We start from the raw sequence: 15,453 nt of genomic DNA on the forward strand, positions 1-15,453 counted from the left end.
CTTGCAAACACATTTAAAATTACTCAAATATGGATAAGGATGTGTGTGTGTGTGTGTGTGTGTGTGTGCATGCATATATATACACACACACACACACACACACACACTAAGGCTCTTCATTTGAAGAACATGAACTTATATAGAGCTATTGAACTGAACTATTTTCCGGAGCTTTAAGTGAGTGACTAAATAATAAAAATAATTTTGTAAAACTTTAGTGTAAAATAATCATCAATACTATCCTGAGTAAAATACGAGAAAGTCTGGAATCTCTTCCAAAATAATACAATTTAAAATTCACCAAATAATTGCTCCTAATTAACTTCTGATGGACTGAGGACAAAACATACTTTAAAATATAATACTTGACTTACAAGGCTTCAAAGTATATATCCCTAAGCATCCTTAATTTAGAATATAAAAAAATAACTTGAAATAGGTGTCTTATCTTTTTTCCCCTCATTTTTTCTCTGGGGCTCTTACTTGTTTTTGATACATACTTTCATTCATGTACCCAAAATAATTTCTTCAGTTTACATCTAACTAATAATATAATATATGGTAATATATTACATCTAACTAATAATATAGTTACATCTAACTAATAATATATTGCTAAAATTTCACTTCATCTGAATCCTTTTGATTTCCTCCTTTTTCAGTAGTTTCATCTTTCTTAAGAAGTGTTAAAAATGCTAGAGTTCACTGTGTTTCTCTTTTCTCCTGCTTTTTCTTCAGACTGACTTTATATCAACACCATTATTTCAACTACAGAGTTTCTAGATTATTGCCATATTTAATATACACTTGTCTAGAGAAGAGGTTTTATCCTCAGCACACTCTCTATGCTTGTAACATTTTTATAACTTTTGAAGATGCTCTTTCATTTGTTTTCCCAAGTTTTATGGCTACAATGATCTTGTACTTTTTCTTCACCTCTGTTCAGACACTTTTAGGGACTATCTCTAGAACCAGTTTTATTTATATATTTTTATCACTTCCGTATTTTCAGTATCTCACTGTTATTGATCATCATAATCTTTTTCTACTTCTTACTATTTTTGATACTAAAGTAAAAAGATTTCTGCTTAGCTTAAACCTAGGCTTCCCTCTCCTATATTATGAATGGCATTCTAAATAATGTTTCAGGCATTTTATTTGGCCTATATATTTTTTTCTGCTTTTATTATCTGCTACCTATTGTTTTCTTCTCTTTGCCCCACCCTATCTGACTTTTATTTCTTCGCCATTTCAAAATCTACTCATGTTTTTCTCAAAGCCATTTCTGCCTATAATTTCCTCTAACTGTAGCTCATTTGAAATTTTCCTATGTCATATTAAAGAGTGAAACCAAGATAAGCCCTGTATCCCATCAAGGAGTACAAAAAATAGATTGTTTTTGTGTGACTTTTGTATTTACACTAATTACTTAAACTACAGTCTTCACAAGGCTAAGATGAACATAAATCAATACTATTGAAATTGATCCCAGTTTTTGTTTAGAAATGATGTCTTAATCTATTCTGTGGTTGATAAGGTGTGTGTGTGTATAGATAGGTAAGGAAAGCTCATTTAAGGCTTTAAAAAGTCAGAAATATTGAGGAGTGGCTACAGATAAATGTTAACATTGGCTATGGCAAGTATGCACAAAATTAACCAATAAAGACTTTGGGATCCCAATTTTATGATTTATTATATTTACTTCTTTAATTAAAGTGCATATTCCCTCAGCAAGGACATAATTCGTATTGAATTCCATAAGGTATTTCATTCATTTTTAGGACCAGTAAAACATATCAACAATAACAAAGTAATTTAAACTTGACAGAATTCTTGCTCAATCTTTAAGTGAATTTTTACAATGTTTAGTATGTTTTCAATAGTTAAGATGGAAAGAGGTAGAAGTTTTAAGGACCTCTGGGAAGACCTACTGGGCTTGTGTTTTTAAAGAGACAGCTTTGGAAATCGAAATGTTCATGCTTTGACTACCTTGAATCAGTCACCTGATTAATTTTTATACCACCAACTGCATGTTAAAATGTACTTTTGAGAGATTACAGATATCTTAATGAATTTAGATGATATCATTTCAACAACATTTTGACCCATTTACTATATTCCTATTTGAATTCTAGGTTTTAAGTGATATTAGAAAACCATTTTGTGACATTTGGGAACTATGGTAGCTTTCTGTGTTTCTTCTGCTTGGAAATTTGGGGAGAGAAATTGGTTATTTGTTATGTCTTCATTATTTTCCCCATTTATGAAACAAGAATATCAAAAGGAAAATCTTACAAATGTTAATACTGAGTTGTAATCTATATAAGTACACCAGTTAAATGTTAAATGTTTATTTTATAGATTAGTTGGAATTTGTTGCATAAAGTAGTACATATGTGTGTGAGCCAATACATGAATAGGCTACTATTTCTTTTCAGGTACTGCATGACATATTTATATATAGTCCTATATTTGCATAAAGTAAGTTTCACTGTTTTAGAATAAACTTAGAGAATGTAATGGAATATGCTCTGGAGTTAAATCTTATAGATCTAACATAGAATAATTTTGATGTTATATATACTTGTAATTATGATCAAAATGTTGATTTAACTTTACATGTAATCTGTGCATAACATACTAATACAATTCAGCTATCAGCAATGTCACATGTGTTAACACTCTGTGTCTGTGATAACCTGACAATCACCTCCAAGACATGTAACGAATCCTGGCACTGGGCAAATATTAGCTGACAAAGGCACCATGCTGCCTGTTCACTTTAGGGCGCTATTTTGTTTCCATGGCAACAAATCAATGTAGAAACAGTTTCTGAGCGGTTCCTAGTGTCATTCAGGAGACTTTGTAAATAAATATTCTTGTCCTCACAATATATTGTCACCTTGATAATTTGAGGACTTCTAATCACTTTCATTTACAATGTCAAATTAAGACTACATCTGAGAATAGGTGCCAGGGTACTAGACCAGGTACTACACACTTGTATTCAGAGACCAGAAGTCAGTTTGTCAGCTCGTCACTGTTGCTGAGGAAACTCAACCCTGCTGGAATTGGAGAATACCCATAATAATTAATCCTGTGGCTTAGTTTGTCTTGATGTCTACAGTGTTAGGTTGGTAATAAATTTTTTTTCCAAATTTATTTCACCTGGGTCGTTGTCCTAGCATACACTTCAACGCTGAGACACACAGTTTGCATTATTTTTTAGTAATATGATAAACAAACAAACCAAAATACAAAACATTTAACAATCTATCAGAGACATATTCTAGTGTTTGGTTTCCCATAATCCCAACTATTACATGACTCTTTCAGAGTTGCTTTAATTCATTCTGTAGTAGTCTTTCATCGCCAGCCGTCACTAACCTTCCATACCTTAGGTTGGTAGTTTTTTATTTGGGCGTATCATTGTTTTTCATTTATAACCATTGACTGCATCGTGTTCACCAGATATCAGTGTAGTTCTTTCCATGTAAAATTCTGTCTATTAAAGTATTAAATTTGCTGTCACATTTTTCTTTTAAGCATTCTGTGCTATGTTCTGTTCAGTGTCAGTGTCTTTAGTTCTGATTTTTCAATTTTGTCCCTCTCCTTTTCCTTGACTTGTTAGTCTGATCCAACCTCTTCTACCTCATCTGATGATTATCAATATGTTATGGAAGCTAAACTACAAGAAATGATCTCCATACGTAGGAAGGTAGTCCTACTGGACTTTACTTTCTATTGCTAAATAGAATCCATCTAAGTTTTTCTTTTCATTTATAAAAATTATGTTATTTTTATTTATTGATAATCAACCATCTGTGCAGTTCAGTGCTTCAGGAGCTTAAGATTGGACAATGGCAGGTTTGTGTTCAAACCATGCACAGTCTGCATGTTACATTTGGCTGATTTCATTGCTCATAAATAAGTCCAATGTTTTGCTGATGCTTGGATGTAACAGGCCTTTGTAGCTGACACATTTCAAGCAATGCTGTTCAGCTGCCTGTTTAAAAAAAGTTTATTTTTTGAAAATTACATTTGCGGTTGGTAGTAGCTTGCTTTACATTTTATTTCAATTTATTTAGAGGTAAAGTGTTAATCAAATCTTACATGTCAGGTACATTTTTCATATTTCTTAACAGGCTGAAGAGAGACATGGAAACATTGAAGAACGCATGAGACATCTAGAAGGTCAACTTGAAGAGAAAAATCAAGAACTTCAAAGAGTATGTATATTAAGAACCACTCCCCTCAATCATCAGTCTATGGGCATGTAAGAAATGAATGTCTTTCTTGATGATAGGTTATATTTAAAATCTTATGAATATGCTCTGTGCATTTTAAAGGAAAAAAGAAAAGGTTCTGCCAATTTAATCACACCAGACATAAAATGGAATCCAGTTTTAAACTAGAAAAATATAAAAACAAACCCAGTGCTTTTTAAATAATTGTTATGTCAAGTTTATTTATTTTTTCTTGAATATAAGGCTAGGCAAAGAGAGAAAATGAATGAGGAGCACAACAAAAGATTATCTGATACGGTGGACAGACTTCTGACTGAATCTAATGAACGCTTACAACTACATTTAAAGGAAAGAATGGCTGCCCTAGAGGAGAAGGTAAAATGATAGAAGAGTAGAATCACATGAATATTTATCAATGTTCTTAAGAGCATGGTTGTTTTACACCCTGCTGTGATTATTGTATTGGTCGGATGGTCCATTTATTTTCCTTAAGTATATATGACATAGTCTTAGAAGTGACCGAGTAGTTTCTGTAAAAATGTGTAAGATAAATTTTTAAATGAGTAAAAGTGCTGCATGGTATGTAAATCTTGCATATTCTCATGATCATATAGATAAATGTATTAAAATGTATTTTGTGGTGAAAATACTTAGTTATTCTTCACCTGGTGTGCAAAAAAAGAGCAATGAGACAAAAATCGATTATTTTGGGGATGTCTTGCATTGAACTATTCACATGTTTCGAGTAACTGAATCTACTGCTTGTCTAAAAGCCAAAATGAGTAAGTGAATTTATATTACCAATAGAACTAGTGTTGATCCTACTACAGTTTAGGAACGCAATAATTTCAGCTGCATCATTTCCAAAAATTGCCTCTTTACAGTGTGCAATGTCATTCACAATGCTATGTGTCTTGTTGATAGTTAGCGACTACCACACCAGCACGAGTTACATGAGCTGGTTGCTGATTTCAGAGCAGATACAAAGGTAGGGGCTAAAACCCAGATGGACAAATCATTTTGGAAACTGAGAATGAATGCCAGTCACTACTTAAGCTAGACATTTCCCCCTGACCCAGACAATAAACCAAAATAGAAAAAAATACTCCCCTGAAATTGTTAAAGTAGACTGGCTAACTTTCATTACAAAGTGATAAGGCATGCCTTCTTCCCATTCAAGTCCAAATGCATGGCCACTTTACCAGTCACTATACTCTTAGTTTAGTTTTACTAAAATTAAATTTGAAAAAATACATTTTTAAAAATCATGCTTTGTGGTAATATAAAAAAGCATAAAGCTTTTACGATAGCAATCACTTCATGACAAAATTTTAAAAATAATTTCTATGATGCAGCTTATTTCTACATGTCATGAGATGTAACAGTTTTGTACATAACTAAAATTTCATTTATATTTCTCTAATGATTTAACCTTTATTGGAAATTATTTATTCTGTATTTGAAATAGAAGGCCAGAAATTAAACTTTCCAGAAATAGGATCTGATAATTTATTTTTTTCCTCAGATGATAAAAATGAGTTCATCTGAATCCTTTATCTGTAATACCTTTGGCTAATAATGAGTTTATTACTCACATTTTCTCATTTTAAAAGTAACCTAATTATTTCAAATCTTAAAACACTGAGGAGAAGAAGAAAATATAGCTTAGAAGATAATATTTATTCCATTTGCCAGTCCAAGTGTTACAAAATAACATTTCCCATTTAAATTATGTATTTTTCTAAATGTTAAGGTATTATGTTTAAGGATTCTATTTAAATGTGGTTTCCATGGAAACCAAGAAATAGATGCACCAAGGAAGGAATCAAAGAGAAGGAATCAAAGAAGATTCTTGAGCAATAAAACATTAATCTACATATTCAATTATTTTCTCTTTAGTTAATTATTTTTCTTTCTTTTCTTTAGAATGTTTTAATTCAAGAATCAGAAACTTTCAGAAAGAATCTGGAAGAATCTTTACATGACAAGGTATAATGGAAACTTACATTTTACCCATTTTTCTATTCTAGACTGACAAATGTGTTATTGTAAAATAAATTTGATAAGAAATAAATTTAGGATGCTACCTTTTTAAAACAATTTTAACTTTTGTATTATATGTCCAGAAAAGTGTACATATCTAGAAAGCTTGATAAATTTTTACAAACCAAACACACTGAAAGTCAAGTCTTGTAGCCCCCTTCTTGTTCAAATACAATTACTACTCTTATCCTAAATGATAATCACTGTCTTATTTCTAAAAAAAAAAAAAAAAATGCTTTTGACTTTTTGTGCTTTACACAATTGGAGTAAACTAATTTGTATTTAGTTTGAGATATCATTTAAGCAGACATGTATTAAATATCATGCACAATGATTGTGCTGAATTATGTTTGCATACATGATCCTGGTTCCAAAGTAGCTGAAAAATGTAATTGAGAGAGAACACACCTTTGACAAAGCAGCAAGTTGCAGAGGAACACATGCCAAGTGCCGAAGGAGTGAAATATGTGGTAAGAGCTACAGGTAGAAGAGACTACCATATACTGCTGCTATAAATAAGGCTTCAGGGAGGTGTCACTTGACAAAGCTCTATGGAAAGGGAAGAATATGTCACAAGCCTTTCAAATACAGTGCATGTGGCATGATTGCCAGTGCTTTGTGTGAGGCAGGAGTGGTAGGGAGTTTCATTTCTTAAATAATGGCGGGCATAACCTGGGGCACGTGGGTAGCTCAGTTAAGCGTCCGACTTGATTTCTGTTCAGGTCATGACCCCAGAGTTATGGGATCAAGCCCTGCATTGGGAGCAGGGCCTGCTTCAGATTCTCTTTCTCTCCCTGTGCCCCTCCCCCTGCTCTCTCTCTCTCTCTCTCTCTCTCTCAAATAAAATTTTCTTAATTTTTTTAAAAAAATAATAGCATAACAGTTTGGCTGGAATCAGTTATTCCTGTTATAGGATATATTATATAAGAGGCAGATAAGGACCAAATTATGAAATGTTAAAAGCTGTAATTACTAATATATCTTCTCCTTCTTCATTAGCCTATATATTTTTTGAGTCTATTAGTTATTTTGAAAGAGAGAGAGCATGAGAGCAGGGGAGGGGCAGAGAGAGGACAGAGAGAATCCCAAGCAGGCTCCATGCCATCAGTACAGAGCCCGATGGAGGGCTCGATCCCAACAACTATGAGATCATGACTTGAGCCAAAATCAAGAGTCAGACACTTAACTGACTGAGCCACCCAGGTGCCCCACCTGTAAATTTTTGTTAGCAATTTTGTCTGATTTCATTTTGTTTAGCACAGGAAAATAATGTAATATAAAATTATTGACTTAAAAAGTGACCTACAAATGTGTGTTGCACAAAAGAGAAGAAGCAAGGGACAGAAGAGATGGAGGGAGAGGAGGGAATATCTGGGAACAGTATGGCATATGGAAAGTATTGGAAAAGATGAGAGAAGAAAGATTTAAAAAAAGGAAAACTGTACATTTAGCCCCACTAAATTCTACATATTATGATGTTAATTTAAAACTATGTGGCCCCACAGTCAGCGTATATATGATCTGAAAGATAGATCTCTCTGTGGCAATACAATATGGTCCCTAGAAGATAGCATCTAATTCTTTCTGAAGTAGTTTTAAAAAAAGTCTACAGAGTGGAGATGCCATTTTATCAAGCTCTTGAAGGCACAAAAGATCTTGCCAAATAGGCAAGGGTAGGGCAGAGGACAGAGCCTATGTGAGAGCACAGAGAAAACAAAAATGGTTGATTTGCTGATTTACCAGAAGTTTGCTGTGACTGGTATGTGTTTAAAGAACTAGGTTGTGCCCAGATTGTGGATTTTGGACTTGATCCTATTATGCAATGTTATGTTTTCCAAAGCTCTCTGTGCTCCTGGCAAGATCCCCAGAACCCACTCCCCCACCACCTACCAAACCTTGTAGCTTCAACAATCTGCCTAAGCAACTAACAGTACTAATCACTCCATGCTTTGCACCCTTGTTCACGCCAGTAACTAGAGGAAGCAAATCCCAGGTCATACCTCATTTCTGAATATCATCCCACACAGCTGAACATATTTCCTAATCTAACCACATCTCCTATAACTTCTGAAATTTCCACTCAGTTCTCTATAACTGGCAGTCATTCATTAGCCAAATCTCCTGTGTACTCAACCTCTTCTCGTTGTTTCTCATCATCTTGATCTCTAAAATTTGAAATTCCTAGGACTGGTTTTGAATTTCTTCTCATGTTCACTCATTGAGTTGAGGCTCTTCTGATCTCATGGATTTAAAACCATCTATAAATTGAGCACCTCCAAATTTAGATCACTGACTGGGTCCTCTCTCCTGAGAGAGTTCATGTATTTAAGAGCCAACTCAATATCTCTATTTGGACACTTGGGCAACTCAAATGTTCACAGGTTCAATCCCCCCACCCCCAAAATCAGCACCACCAACCTCAACCACCACCAGCAGTAGTCCTCTCAGTAAATTACAACTTCTCCTCTTAGCCAGGTTAGCCTTGGAGTTATTCTTGACCCCTTTATCTCACACTCCACATTCAGTCCAATAGCAAATTCAGTTAGTTCTGTCTTCAAGATATAACCCAAATCCATCCAGTCTCTTTCTAACACTGCTATTGCCCAAGCCACAATTTTCTTGCCTATGTGTTTGGAAAGACAGTAATAATTATCTTTCTTCCCTCCCTCCCAGTCTCATTCATCAGGAGTGATCATGTCACCATTTTGCTCAAAAATCCTCCAGTCATTTTCTACCTCACTCAGAGTAAAAACCAAAGACTTAAAAATGGTTAACAAGGCCTTTTAGGACTACCCTTCCCAAGCCCTGCAACCAAAACATTTCTAAGTCTATTCCCTACCTGTCTTTCTCTTTACTGTCCAACCCAGCCACAATGACCTCCTTGCCCTCTCCTTCAACAAATATACTCCTTCTCACTAGGGAACATTTGTATCTGCTAAACCTTTTCCTAAGACATCCCTATTTTTTTTTAACTCCCTTCCTTTCTTTAGGTTTTTGCTCAAATAGCACTTTATTGGAGAGATCTTCCATGCTTCTCTTATTTTCTTTTTCCTACAAACATCCTATAGACTCTGTTTATTGTCTTGTTTACTAGATTATAAATTATAGGAGGGCAGGGAATTTTTTATCTTACTACTTTATCTTAGGGCATAGCACAATAGAGGTGCCCTATGTGTGTATGTGGAAATAACAAACAAAGGGATTAATGAATGCAATAAGAAATCATTTAACATTTTAGGCAAATAATTTATTTGATCATATGTGTTTTTTTAAATGATACATCTAAAAGAGAAATGTGTAGGGAAGAGATTGAAGGGAGCACCGCCTCTGTGGAAGCTGGTGAAGTAATTCAGGAAAAAACTTAAAAAGGTGTCGAGTAGGATGATGTTAGTAAGAATAAAAAGGGCAGATAAGAGAAATATTGGGAAAGCCACATTAACAACAAAGTATGGTGAGAAACGAAGTATGAGTCAAGTAAAATGTCAAGCATTGGCTGCTGGGACGGGAAAAAAACAGTAAGAGGAAATCTAGAAGGACATATTTAAACTTTCACAACATTATAAAATGTTATAATCATGAAAACAAAATAAATCCTTACATATGCATTTAATTAAGGACTATTAGGTGACCCTTACATTGAAGATTTATGGACAGAAACTGGTAATGACAATCTGAGAAAATTTTCAGGTGTACAAATAATTCTACCAATATCAAGCTCACAATTTTAACTTATATCAGGTAATGACTCTTTTCCTCATCTTTTTTTTTGTTTAATCTTTATTTTGAGAGAGAGAGAATGCAAGTGAGGGGGAGGCAGAGAGTGAGAGACAGAGACACAGAATCCAAAGTAGGCTTCAGGCTCTGAGCTATCAGGACAGAGCCCAATGTGGAGCTTCAACTCATGAGTCGTGAGATCATGACCTGAGCTGAAGTTGGACGCTTAACTGACTGAGCCACCCAGTTGCCCACTTTTCCTCATCTTTTTAATCCATTTTTCTTTCTCCTTCATCATGTGTATTACAACCCTTATAGAATAATCAAAGTCCTTTTCTTCATGAATAAGACCTTTTCTTTATTTTTTTAATCTGCTATGATTATGACTTCGCATTTTGAAGCGATGTATACATAGCTAGTCATGATCTTAGTATTCCTATATGTTTGCAAAAATTTAGGATTAATGAATGCCAGACAATGTAGATAATTTTTTTTAGGGAAGTAAAATTTGTATTTTTTTATTTTTAACCCCAACTAACTACTGGCAAAACAAACTTTAGGAGTTTTTGACACATCTTTTCATCAGAAATGAACTAACTGATGACCATGAAAGTGCAAAGAAATAAAGATCGAAAGAATTGATATTAGTTGTACTAGGAAATATGACCATTCATATATTGAGTTCAGTTCATTGATGGTGAAGTTTTAAGCATAGCATGTTATTCTGTGTTTATTTTTGTCTCAACAGTCTAAGGTACTACTCTATAAAACATCTTCAAGGCACTAATGTTTAGATAACTTTCTATTGATTTGTGCTTTTCACATTTTCATTACAAGGGAAAAATGAGGCATATTTTGCTGTCATGTCTAATGACCTGTAATAAAAATATATCCATCAGTTTTCCATTTTTAAAAAACCACTAAGATTGATAGCTTGGTTTATCATAATTGAATGTTGGTATTCTTGGCATATGCATATCTTCTGAGTCAAACATCTTTGATTTTTAGGAAAGATTAGCAGAAGAAATTGAAAAGCTGAGATCTGAACTTGACCAATTGAAAATGAGAACTGGCTCTTTAATTGAACCCACAATGTCAAGGTAACATTAAATTAAAATCTTATTTATAGTTTGCCAAAAATCAATATGATTTTTTTATGGTCCCGTATTACCTCAAATAAAATAAAACAGGCCTCTTACTGCCCAGCAGGCATTACCCTATGTTCACTCCTTACTCCTTACTGATTTACTATTTCTAGATTCAAAAATAATTCTCTAACTTAGTAATCTGTTCTGCAAATATGCAATAAAAATTTTAAATATTACATTTTGTATTCTGCATTTAATTACACAGCTATAAATAACGTAAAAAGAGTCTTAAATGAAGGAATAGAACTGTATGCGAGGAGATTACTTCTCATTCCAGGAAGAGGCAACACCTCTTTTCTCTACATGCAGAAATGCTTTCAATGTATAATGTTACTGAAGAAGTATCATTGATTATGGTCACTTAGCATCCACCTATCTTGTTAAATTAATTGCAAATACAAAGTGAAGGAGTAATTATACATGTTTTGAAAACAAGTAAATTTAGCCATACTCATCTGCTTTGACTCAGTACCTCATCTTGAAAAAAAGAAGCAATGTCATAATTATTTACTCTTTAGATAAATACATTGATCTTGATAATTCACATGTAATTTTCTTTTGTGCTTAGGGCCTTTTATTTAAAGTTAATGAGAAACCCTACAAGGATTTACTCATTTGATCATTTATTTATTAGACAACACAATCGTATCAATTATTTGAAACATTTGACCACCACAGACTTTGAGAAGTTCATTTTTCTTGGTCTTAGAGTTATTCTAAGAATGTTCATTCCACGGGCACTGGAATTTATGTTTGTTTTGGTTACTGTAATCTCAGTACCTAAAACAAAGAAACAAACCAAACCTGGTATATAGTATAGTCTCAATAGATATCATTGAACAAATGAATATGTGTAATAAAGCATTTTTTAGATATTCAGATCAAAAATCCAAGTTAAAAAATCCTAAAGGTGCTTATATTCTCTTGAATGTAAGTATTAGTAAAAATAAAGTTCAGTATTTTGAGTATTTTTACCTTCAGTTTAATATAAGAAACACAGTTCTGCAGGCAAAAAAAAAAAAAAAAAAAACATCCAAAGAACTTTTAAACATGTAGGTCTTTAATTTAGAAAATTGTGTTTATTTTTCTAAATGCTTTATTATGATTTATGTATCTGAACTGAAATTATTAATTCAGTGATATATGTTCACAAGGTAGGGTGATGATGATGGTTTTGATGAAGGAGAAAAAGAGCTGATAAAATAGCAACAGAATAAATACATAGAATGACCATCATCCAGTCAACAAATTTAGTATTTTTTTAACAGAACCAAATGGTCATTTTGTTGGCTTTTTGACCTTTGGTCTCAGAAATTTGATCTCAGAGTTGTATAAAAAGAGAGAGAGAGAGAGAGAGAGAGAGAGACTCTTAAATATAGAGAACAAACTAGTGGTTACAAGAGAGGGAAGCTCAGTAGGGAGAAGGGTAAAATAGGTGAAGGGGATTAAGAATACACTTATCATGATGAGTACTGAGTAATGTATAGAACTGTGGAATCACTGTATTTTACACCTGAAACTAATAAAACACTGTACATTACTGAAATTAAATATATATATATATATATGTATATGTATATAATATCCTTAAAAAATAGAGAGTTGTAGAAGTGTTATCTAAAAGTTCTAAAAGTTCATCACTACATTGAGTCATCATGGACAGCCTAATAATATGACATTTGTCCACAATGAAGGATCATTCTGAAAGCTTGGGAACTACATACGGAACAATTCTTCTTTGATATACCAGATTGTAGTAGAAACAAAACTAGACCAAGAATAAGAAGATTGACATTTCTGGGTCTAATACATACAATTATTAGCTGTTTCATTTTGGAAAACCCATTTACTTTAAGAAGTTCAAATTTTATATGTATTTTACATGAATTATATAAAATAATATTTTTATGATTATCTCACAAGCTTACTTTGTAGATAAAATGAGACTAGTCAGCAAAGGGGTTTTTGTAAACAGTAAATCAAAAAGTGCAAAGTATTATAGGAATTACTGATTAGACAAACTGATGGAATTTATAATATGTTATAGGATAACAATATGTATTGAATGGCAATTACTTATTGAACAGACATGCTTCTGAATGCACAATTTAAACAGCAATAAGAAAACAGAAGATGCATAGGAACTTCACTGATCTTACAGATGAATGAATAATACCTGTTTCAAATGGGAAACACAGGGATACTCTGAGGACTATTACAATAAAGGGAATACAAGGGGCTACAATAGTATAAGACAATGGGAATTTTAAGCTGACTTTAAAAATGTCAACCACATAAATGTGGGAAGAGACTATTTCTAGCAGAAAGAACATCATGTTCGAAGGCTCAGGATCAAAGGAAAGTGTGAGTTACTCAAGAAATTGAAAGAAAGTCAGTACAGCTGGATGGAGAGAGAGAAGGGAGATAGTAACTAGAAGTGCAGCTAGAAAGCAGGGTTCCAGATTGTAGAGGGCCTTGTAAGGCCATCGAAGGGTTTTAAGCAGGGCATCAATAGTAGCAGATCTGTGTTTTGGTTCACATTTTTAGAAATGACCTGGAGTTGAGAGATAAGACAACAAGAAAACAATACTCCTAGGAAGATGAGTTATAATTTTAGAATCGCCCCTCCAATGACCAAAGAGACATTACCCAAACAGTGACAGACAAGATACCTAGAATGTTCTAAGGTAGACAGTTTAGACTGTATTATGATTAATTTCATTCATTTATGAGCTTACCAGACATTTATCAAGTGTTTATTATATGCTAGGAATGCCTCCTTTAGCATACAATGGTAACTAAAATCTGACCTTTGTCTTCATGAAACATATACCCTGTTATAAATAGGTCCCGAGAGAGGTCCTATTTATGAACGTGACCTGGTTCGTTAGTTTTTATACGTGGCTATTCCATAATAAAACCAGTTTCCTTGATTGAGTTTCAAGTTCACTGCTATAAAAACAATAGCTGCCCTCCACTTGGAGGATGATTCCTTAGTTCATTTGCTTTAAATTTCTGCTTGACAAAACAGGGATTTGCATTAGTTAGGTCAGTGTCTTCTATTGTTGCAAAAATCTAGACCTCACGTAACCTTTTCTGATCTTGCCAATAGTTTGGAAATGCTAGTTTTTTTTTCTTTTTTTTCACAAAAAGAACTAACAGAGCGTAGTAGATCAGTAGGAGCCCCAGGTTCAAGAGAAAATACAGTGTTAAACATATTTCCTACTGATGATGGATCATTTTATAGGACAGCATGCTGTCACTATTATCATCATTATTATAGCAATAAACTGAACTTGCTATAAATCTATATATAAATAACATGTGTAGCAAAATATTTATTACACTTTGATTACAGTGTTTATTGAAAACCAGTGTGATGATATTTTTCAACCGGGATTTTGCAACTATTTCATCTCTAACCATATTTCAGAATCAAATGTGCTTATCAAAAGATTTTTCTTTATATTTTTGAAACAATGTCTTATCAAAAGCTGAAAAATTGTCCTGGTGGTAGGTCCCATTATATTTAAAAAATAAGATTATTAACCTTGGGTCCATTTAATTTTAAGTATTTTGTTAATTTCCTAAATTGAAAAATAAAACACCTTGAGAGAGAATTCTGGGACCCCAAAAGTTTACACATTTTACTGTTAGATTAGTGGGAAATATTTAAAACAGACACAGCAATAAATAACATATATTGGTATGTACACTAAATAATTCAACTACAATTCTATTTAGTTTTGTTTATCCTATTTGCCAGAATTTAAGCCAGTGGCTCTTGGTTGTCAATCTTAACTTGTTTTATTTTACTACCACATTTGAAAATGATAATTAACGGACAGATGTTTTATATTCTGCTTAAACAGACAAGGTCACTTGACCTTCAAGAATGGACCTGAAACCAATTTCTGACCTAAGCCTCAGAAGAGACCCCAAAGAGTCATGACAATTCACCAGTTTTCCTCTGTGATTTTTTTTCTTTTTTCTTGAGCATTTATGCTATATTCCTTTTTTTTATGCTTTATTCTTTATTGAAAATTGAGCAGTTCATAGTGATTTGCTGGAAAGTTTAACTTTTGAGATTGAGCATATTTCATATTTTTCCCCTTTCCAGAACTCATCTAGACACCTCAGCTGAGTTGCGGTATTCTGTTGGATCCCTAGTGGACAGCCAGACTGATTACAGAACAACTAAAGTAATAAGAAGACCCAGGAGAGGACGCATGGGTGTACGACGAGATGAGCCAAAGGTTAATTTTTTTTATTTCAAGTCTTTGATGATTCTCAGTAAATAC

At 33.3% G+C, this 15,453-nt stretch overlaps 1 protein-coding gene across 19 annotated transcripts in view; it reads left to right on the forward strand.

Annotated features, from left to right (window-relative positions):
* Positions 1-15,453, forward strand: part of PPFIA2 (PTPRF interacting protein alpha 2) — a 480,968-nt gene that overhangs the window by 367,808 nt on the left and 97,707 nt on the right. For 10 of the 19 annotated variants that reach the window (XM_058741898.1, XM_058741906.1, XM_058741916.1 and 7 more), the window contains 6 exons: positions 3,632-3,718; positions 4,146-4,229; positions 4,491-4,622; positions 6,174-6,236; positions 11,013-11,104; positions 15,273-15,408. In XM_058741898.1, the coding sequence (XP_058597881.1) occupies positions 3,632-3,718; positions 4,146-4,229; positions 4,491-4,622; positions 6,174-6,236; positions 11,013-11,104; positions 15,273-15,408 (594 nt within the window). The remainder of the gene's footprint in view (positions 1-3,631; positions 3,719-4,145; positions 4,230-4,490; positions 4,623-6,173; positions 6,237-11,012; positions 11,105-15,272; positions 15,409-15,453) is intronic. The other 9 variants (XM_058741907.1, XM_058741908.1, XM_058741909.1 and 6 more) reach the window with 1 other exon arrangement.

The sequence above is a fragment of the Neofelis nebulosa genome, chromosome 8, assembly GCF_028018385.1.
Source record: "Neofelis nebulosa isolate mNeoNeb1 chromosome 8, mNeoNeb1.pri, whole genome shotgun sequence".
Classification (NCBI taxonomy): Eukaryota; Metazoa; Chordata; class Mammalia; order Carnivora; family Felidae; genus Neofelis; species Neofelis nebulosa.